The sequence below is a fragment of the Pongo abelii genome, chromosome X (assembly GCF_028885655.2).
Source record: "Pongo abelii isolate AG06213 chromosome X, NHGRI_mPonAbe1-v2.0_pri, whole genome shotgun sequence".
Taxonomy (NCBI): Eukaryota; Metazoa; Chordata; class Mammalia; order Primates; family Hominidae; genus Pongo; species Pongo abelii.
The window spans coordinates 139,558-147,532 of record NC_072008.2 but is presented as its reverse complement, the minus strand read 5'-3'; the positions used below and the strand labels follow the sequence as shown (position 1 = coordinate 147,532).

Sequence of the window (7,975 nt, the reverse complement as noted above, 5' to 3'; positions counted from 1 at the left end):
CAGTGAGCTGAGATCTTGCCATTGCACTCCAGCCTGGGCGACAGAGCGAGACTCCAACTCAAAAAAAAAAATAAAACTAAAAAAAGAGTTACTTTTTTTTTTTTTTTGAGACAGAGTCTGGCTCTGTCGCCCAGGCTGGAGTGCAGTGGTGTGATCTCGGCTCACTGCAACCTCCACCTCCTGGGTTCAAGCAATTCTCCTGCCTCAGCCTCCTGAGTAGCTGGGACTACAGCCACACGCCACCATGCCCGGCTAATTTTTGTATTTTTAGTAGAGATGGGGTTTCACTATGCTGGCCAGGCTGGTCTCGAACTCCTGACCTCGTGATCTTCCCACCTCAGCCTCCCAAAGTGCTGGGATTACAGACGTGAGCCACCGCGCCCGGCCAAGAGTTACTTATTGACTCTAGCTCGATTTATGCAGCTCAGAAGTAGGAGAACCTGGCTCATAAAAGACCTTGAAATTACTCTCTAACCGGGTGCAACACCAGGTGAAACCCTATTTTGATAAAAAATGAATAAAAAGCGGGGCAAGATGTAAAGGAAACAGGTGCATGTGTGCCAGACAGATGATAATGCAGTGTTTTTATGGATACTGTTAAAAGCAGAAACAAAAACAACCATTGGGTAAAGTTATTTAACTAATGTCACCTCCCTGGACGTGGATGATTTTTGCAATTTTCAAAGCACTTCACGCTCATCCCAGAACACCAACGTTTAAAGGGGTCCAACTCCTCCAACCTGTCTCTACTGTTTGATAAGCAAAGCTAAAGTAAACGGGGCCCTTTGGGTCCCACGTAGCCCTCTGTTTTTGAGAAGTTTGATCTTTTCCTCGCGCGCTCCCGCAGGACGCACGCTCGCTCCCGAGCTCGGCGGGCGCGCACCCCTCATACTCGCTCGTTCCCAGTGCCTCCCTTTGCGCAGGCGCACTCCCGTCCCCCAGCCCCACCCGCTCACACACCTCCCCGCCGCTGGCTCGCGCCCCACGGGCAGGCACCGCGCATGCTCAACCGACCGGCCTCCCGCACTCCGCTCCTCCACCGGTAGGCAAGGCGCATGCTCTATGCGGAGGTTTCCCCCTCCCCTCGCTCTGGCAGGCAGGCAGTGCGCATGCTCGCGTCTCCGCAGCTCTAAGGCCTCCTCGCCACCATGGGCCGGGCCTCTAAAAATCCTAAACGCAGAAAAATCTCGGGCGGGAGGGCCGCCACAACCTCTCCCCCGTCCTCAGCGCAGCCACTTGGCCCCACCAAAGCCTCCTGCAAAGGCTCCGAGGGCCGCGGGGTGCGCGTGGCCAGCGGCGGCGTCGCCTCGTGATGACATCATCGCTATGACGCGGCTCAGTGACGTGAACGCGGGCGCTCTTGTTTGGGAGCGCGGCCGGCGCGCCCGTTTTGAAGCTGTCCTGAGCAGCGCGGGCCGGACCGCGCCCCCTGCTTGGTCCCCGCGCCCCGCGAGTCCGCGCAGTTCCCAAGGCGCGGGCCCTGCTCCCTGCGCCTCGCCCCCTCAGCGGGCCGTGCTCGCATCACCGAGGTCGGTCCGCGCCGGACCGAAGCCCCCGGGGCGGGGCGGGGCGGGGCGCGGGCGTCCGTAGGCGCCCCGGGCTCAGCCCCCGCCATGCCTCCCGGCAAGGTACTGCAGCCGGTCCTGAAGATGAAGGTGGATGAGCTGTTCCTGTACTGGCTCAGCGAGGCCAGCACGCAGCGGATGCTGCAGGACTGCCTGCGCCGGATCAAGGCGCCCGGGCGGGACCAGCCGACCGCGGGGGACGGGGAGCTGCCCGGGGCCTGGCCAGCAGCCACGCTCGCCGCCCCCAGGCCCAGCGGGCTCGAACCCCCGGGAACCCCCGGTCCGGGCCCTGCGCTGCCCCTGGGCGCCGCCTCCAGCCCCAGGAACGCGCCCCACGCTCGAGGCACCCGTAGATCCGCAGGGACGAGAGTAGTAAGTTACTCTTCCTTCTGCTAACACCTGCGCAGGTGGCTCTGGTCGCATAGCGGACGTGTGGCTGCATGGTGGAGGCTGGTGGGAGAGCGTCAGACCCCAAAACGGTTTCATATTGAGTCTGTTCCCCGCCCCGACCCCCTCCCCCAACACACACACACACAGACAAGAAAGTCCCACGAATTGAACATTCCGTCATTGACAGTTATTAACCTAAAAATCACACAATTTATAAAGGTAGAAAGGCTTTCTTCCTATTTTATTTTATTTTATGTTATTTTATATTATTTTATTTTATTTTGAGACGGAGTTTTGCTCTGTTGCCCAGGCTGTAGTGCAATGGTGCGATCTTGGCTCACTGCAACCTCTGCCTCCCAGGTTCAAGCGATTCTCCTGCGTCAGCCTCCCGAGGAGCTGGGACTACAGGCACGCGCCACCACGCCCGGCTAATTTTGTATTTTTAGTAGAGACTGGGTTTCCCCATATTGGCCGGGCTGGTCTCGAACTCCTGACCTCAAGTGATCCACCCGCCTCGGCCTCCCAAAGTGCTGGGATTACAGACGCGAGTCACTGCGCCCGGTCCCTTTTTTTATTTATTTTAAAATTCTTTGGAGACAGGGTCTTGCTCTGTCTCCTAGGCTGGAGTGCAGTGGCGCAAACACAGCTGGACTTCCTGCCTCAGCCTCCCCAGTAGCTGGGATTACAGGCGTGCACCATGACGCCAGGCTAATTTTTGTTTTTGTTTGTTTGTTTGTTCTGCAGAGATGAGGTCTTGCTGTGTTACCCAGAGTGTTCTGGAATTCCCGGGTCCAAGCAATCCTCCCATCTCAGCCTCCCAAAATCCCACTGTATTTCTTAGAAGAAGAAGCGCCATTTATTTCATAGAAGGTGATTATTCAGTGCAGGTGAGAAGCGCACCCTCTGGCTAATGTACCTGTAATCTCAGCTACCCGGGAGGCTGAGGCAGGAGGATCACTGGAACCCGGGAGGCAGAGGCTGCACTCCAGCCTGGGCAGCAAAGCAAGACTCTATCTCAAAAAAAAAAACAAAAAAAAAAAACTAAAAACAAGCACTTAGGGGAAAAAAGATGAGAGGAATTTATGCTGAGTGGGTTGGCCAAGTGTATATATTCAAGAAGTTATAGGAAGAGCTATGGATATTCACCAAGGGTGTCCTGACCCATGGGTATTGAACAAACATGCATGTTACCTACTCCCAAGTTCACCTTGGAGCTGAGACTTAACATTTAAATGCATTACGGTTAGGCCCCCTAGGTCAAAAGGTTAAGCAAGTTTGCAGCCTTTGTCAACCGGCCAGAACCAGTCCGTGGTGACTAGTTATCAGGATAAAGTGATTGGAATCAGTCTTTTTTTTTTTTTTTTTTGAGACAGATTCTCACTCTGTCACCCAGGCTGCAGTGCAGTGGTGCAATCTCAGCTCACTGCAACCCCCGCCCCCCGGGTTCAAGCAATTCTCCTGCCTCAGCCTCCCGAGTAGCTGGGATTACAGGTGTGCACCACCACGCCCGGCTAATTTTTGTATTTTTAGTAGAGGCGGACTTTCACCATGTTAGCTAGACTGGTCTCAAACTCCTGACCTCAGGTGATCCACCTGCCTCAGCCTCTCAAAGTGCTGGGATGACAGGCGTGAGCCACCACACCTGGTCTGGAATCAGTCTTTTCCCAGTCAAAGCTGTAGTTACGGCTGGTGGAACAGAGGGGTCTGTTCATCAGGATCTGACAGGAAGCTGCAGATGTTTTAATATTGTTTATATTGGTCAGGCATGGTGGCTCATGCCTGTGATCCCAGCACTTTGCGAGTTGGAGGCAAGCAGATCACTTGAGTTCAGGAGTTCGAGACCAGCCTGGGCAACATGGCGAAACCCCGTCTCTGCTAAAAATACACAAATTAGCCAGGCGTGATGGCGCACCTGCAGTCTCAGCTACTCAGGAGGCTGAGGCAGGAGAAATGCTTGAAGCTGGGAGTCCGAGATTACTGTGAGCTGAGATTGCACCACTGCCCTCCAGCCTGAGCAACAGAGGAAGACCCTGTCTAAAAAAAAAAAAAAATTATATATATCTAGACAGAGAGAGAGAGAGAGTCTTGGGCGTGTGAGCTTGAGGCCAAGATAAGCAATAGAGAGAAAGAAAAACATCCTTTATTCTTGAAACTCAAAAACGAGTTTCTGCAGAGGTCTCTGCAAAGAGACCTTTGTCTCTAGTGAATAAGCTAAAAGGACATTTAGCTGCTGGAGAAAAAGAAATGCTTTGGCAGTTGGAACTGTAGTTTATTCTGTAAGTGTAGGCGGTGTGTGACTTGACCCTCACCTCAGGTGGCCCTTGGTCTTCTTTGCCACAGTGTCTGTTCTGTCAGTCTTACGATGTCGATTTTAACCTTTTTGCTGGTTGGTTGTGTTTAAACTGCCGAAGCAGGAGGGGTATAAGGAGGTGTGTCCAAACTCCCATCTAGTCATGGCTGGGAACTTAGTTGTTTTTTTGTTTTTTTTTTTTGAGACCGACTTTTGCTCTTGTTGCCCAGGCTGGAGTGCAACGTTGCGATCTCGGGTAACTGCAACCTCCACCTCCCAGGTTCAAGTGATTCTCCTGCCTCAGCCTCCTGAGTAGCTGAGATTACAGGCACCCACCACCACACCTCGGTAATTTTGTATTTTTTTAGTAGAGACGGGGTTTCTCCATGTTGGCCAGGCTGGTCTCGAATTCCCGACCTCAGGTGATCCGCCTGCCTTGGCCTCCCACAAAAATAAGATTACAGGTGTGAGCCCGCGCGCCAGCCTGAACTTAGTTTTTAAGGTTTCTCTTGGGGCTGGGCCCAGTAGCTGACACCTGTAATCCAAGCACTTTGGGAGCCTGAAGTGGGCGGATCACTTCAGGTTAGAAGTTCAAGGCCAGCCTGGCCATCATGGTGAAACCCCATTTCTACTGAAAATACAAAAACTAGCCGGGCGTGGTGGCGGGTGCCTGTAGTCCCAACTACTCGGGAGGCTGAGGCACGAGAACTGCTTGAACCGGGGAGGCAGAGGTTGCAATGAGCCAGGATCTCGTCACTGCACTCCAGCTGGGGCGATAGAGTGAGACTCTGTCTCAAAAAAAAAAGGTTTCTCTTGGCCAAGAATGGGGGGTCTGTTCAGTCGGTTGTGGGCCTTCAGATTTTACTTTTAATTTACACAGTTATAGTCCTGAGTTGGTCTCACTGTTAGAGTTTGTTTCGAGTTCTCTAGGTTGGTTTCTGTTACCCACTTGTTGGCAATCTCTTCTGCTCAGCTTAGTTAATGAGCCTAAGGGTTTTATTCTTGCTTTATCTGGTAGTAAATCTCCAGTAATTACAAGTGGACAACAGTATTTTTTTTTTTTTTTTTTTTTTTTGAGACCGAGTCTCGCTCTGTTGCCCAGGCTGGAGTGCAGTGGCGCCATCTCAGCTCACTGCAAGCTCCACCTCCCGGGTTGACGCTGTTCTCCTGCCTCAGCCTCCTGAGTAGCTGGGACTACAGGCGCCCGCCACCATGCGCGGCTAATTTTTTTGTATTTTTAATGGAGACAGTGTTTCACCGTGTTAGCCAGGATGGTGTCAGTCTCCTGACCTCGTGATCCGCCTGTCTCGGCCTCCCAAAGTTTTGGGATTACAGGCGTGAGCCACCGCGCCCGCCGACAGCTATGTATTTTTAAAAATGCTTTCTGTCGTCTTATACTGTGCAGTTTAAAGCGATAAAACATTGCTTCCAGATGTTATAGAAACACGTATGGCGGGTGCGTCTGGTGTCCCAAGAAGCCTGAAATATTCAGAATGTTCCCTTGGAACTTGTTTATACCATTTGAAATTTTTCAGCTGAACACCAGCCTTCCATCAGCAGCACTAATAAGCATGTCACGAAGTGATATTTATGTAGCACCAGTTTTCCAGCCAAAATGGACCAGCCTCTCTACTTGCTGAGTGAGAGGTGGGTGGCAATCTGAGGTGAGCTCCTTGCGTTCTAAATTACCGGTGGTTGTCCGACGTGTTCTGATGGATCTAGAACGTTTTCCAAAAGTACGTGTTGATGAAAATGTGAACTAGAGCTGGAGGCAGCTTGGAGACCGTCTGGCTCAGGCCCTCCAGACCCCGATCCAGGAGGGGACTCAGGGCCCCAGGACGCATCTCTTGAGCTCCGGCCCAATGCACTTTCCCAGTGAGCTGCCAAACCTGAAGCACCTTAGGAACTCTTGCCCAAATGCCTCATTTACTGAGGAGATTGTATGTGAGAGGAGGGCCAGGACTCAAGAAGCGTGCGCTAGTAATGATGGTTTCCCTCCATGGCTTGCTTTCTCAGTGGGATCGCTAATGACCTGCCATTTTGTCCTTAAACGTGTTGAATGACAGCCAGACACTAAGGTAAATGCTTGAATTGTGTGACTTTGCATGAATTCTCCTAGGGTTGGGAATATTGATGGAAGGTCAGGTCTGTGCAGACAAGGCCGTTTGGGTGCGCGTGAGAGGATGATATATTCTGTAAATCAGGCAATAAGCCTCTAACAAGTGGAAATTAAGTTCCAAAGGTGTTGAAAGCAGAGAGACGTCATTTCTCTCCTGGAGAAAGTTTTGAGGAGGAAGTGAGTAGTGCAACTTGGGAAATGCACTGAGTTTATTGAGTATGGGGGGCAGGACCAAGGGAGGCCATTCCGGGAGGGATGACAGGCAGAGTGTGAAAATGAGACCAGGCTCAGTCGATCACACCTGTAATCCCAGCACTTTGGGAGGCCAAGACAGGTGGATCACCTGAGGTCAGGAGTTCGAGATCAACCTGGCCAACATGGTGAAACCCCGTCTCTAGTAAAAATACAAAAATTAGCTGATGTGGTGGTACATGCCTGTAATCCCCGCCACTCGGGAGGCTGAGGCAGGAGAGTCACTTGAACCTGGGAGGCGGAGGTTGCAGTGAGCCGAGATTGTGCCACTGCACTCCAGCCTGGACAACAGAGTGAGACTGTGTCTCAAAAAAAAAAAAAAAAAAAAAAAAAGAAAGAAAAGAAAAAGGATAAGATGTTCAGGTCACGTTGAGCGACTGGAGTGGTCTGACGGGAGAAGCAGAAGGAAGGACGCTTGTGGACCATGGCGTGGCGGCTGGGGTGTGCAGGGTGCAGGATTCTGCACTTAGGAGATGCCAAGAGTTTTCAAAAAGCAGTGACTGACCTTGTTTGGGACTGAAAGTTTGCCTTAAACATGTCTACGTGTTTGGAACCTATGGCTTACTTCAGCTGAGTCTCAAGAAGTGAATAACTTAGAAGGATATGTCTGTTCATTGGGACAAAAAAGATGAGCTTGGGCCAGGCGCGTTGGCTCACGCTGTAATCCCAGCACTTTGGGAGGCCGAGGCGGGCAGATCACAAGGTCAGGAGATCGAGACCATCCTGGCTAACACAGTGAAACCCCGTCTCTACTAAAGATACAAAAAATTAGCTGGGCGCGGTGTTGGGCGCCTGCAGTCCCAGCTACTCCGGAGGCTGAGGCAGGAGAATGGTGTGAACCCGGGTAGCGGAGCTTGCAGTGAGCCGAGATGGTACCACTGCACTCCAGCCTGGGCGACAGAGCGAGACTCCGTCTCAAAAAAAAAAAAAAAAAAGACGAGCTTGTTCCTGTCCATTCCGTATACAGAATACGCGAGACCACGTTAACAGTGAAGGATGCAGTTCCACGCTACAAACTCTGGCTGGGGAGGGGCGATGCTGGGGTCAGAGGAAGACATTTTCACAAATAAAGCAGCTTTTTCTCACCCACACATGTACAGAATGGAGTATGAGCTGTCAGGAGGGTTCACGCTAGGTCCATTGAACTCCCCAGCCAAGGGTGAAAGGAACGGCATGCCCATTGTGAAAACATCACGTAGTGCATCCAAAGCAGACGTAACCAGCGCTGCTGTGGCTGTTTTACGTTACCTATGCCTTCATCGTTACTGAGCAGAGACATTGCATTCTGTGTTTGAAAGAGGTGCTTGCAGTGGCTCCCTCCTGTCTTTGGGGAAGAGAAACTGGTACAAATTAGAAAAT

At 51.9% G+C, this 7,975-nt stretch overlaps 1 protein-coding gene across 2 annotated transcripts in view; it reads left to right on the top strand.

Moving 5' to 3' along the window:
- Positions 1 to 1,330: 1,330 nt before the first annotated feature.
- Positions 1,331 to 7,975, top strand: part of LOC129053148 (serine/threonine-protein phosphatase 2A regulatory subunit B'' subunit beta) — a 47,880-nt gene continuing 41,235 nt past the window's right edge. The window contains exon 1 of one of the 2 annotated variants that reach the window (XM_054544266.2): positions 1,331 to 1,937. In XM_054544266.2, the coding sequence (XP_054400241.1) occupies positions 1,614 to 1,937 (324 nt within the window). In that variant the 5' untranslated portion in view covers positions 1,331 to 1,613. The remainder of the gene's footprint in view (positions 1,938 to 7,975) is intronic. The other variant, XM_024241572.3, reaches the window with a different exon arrangement.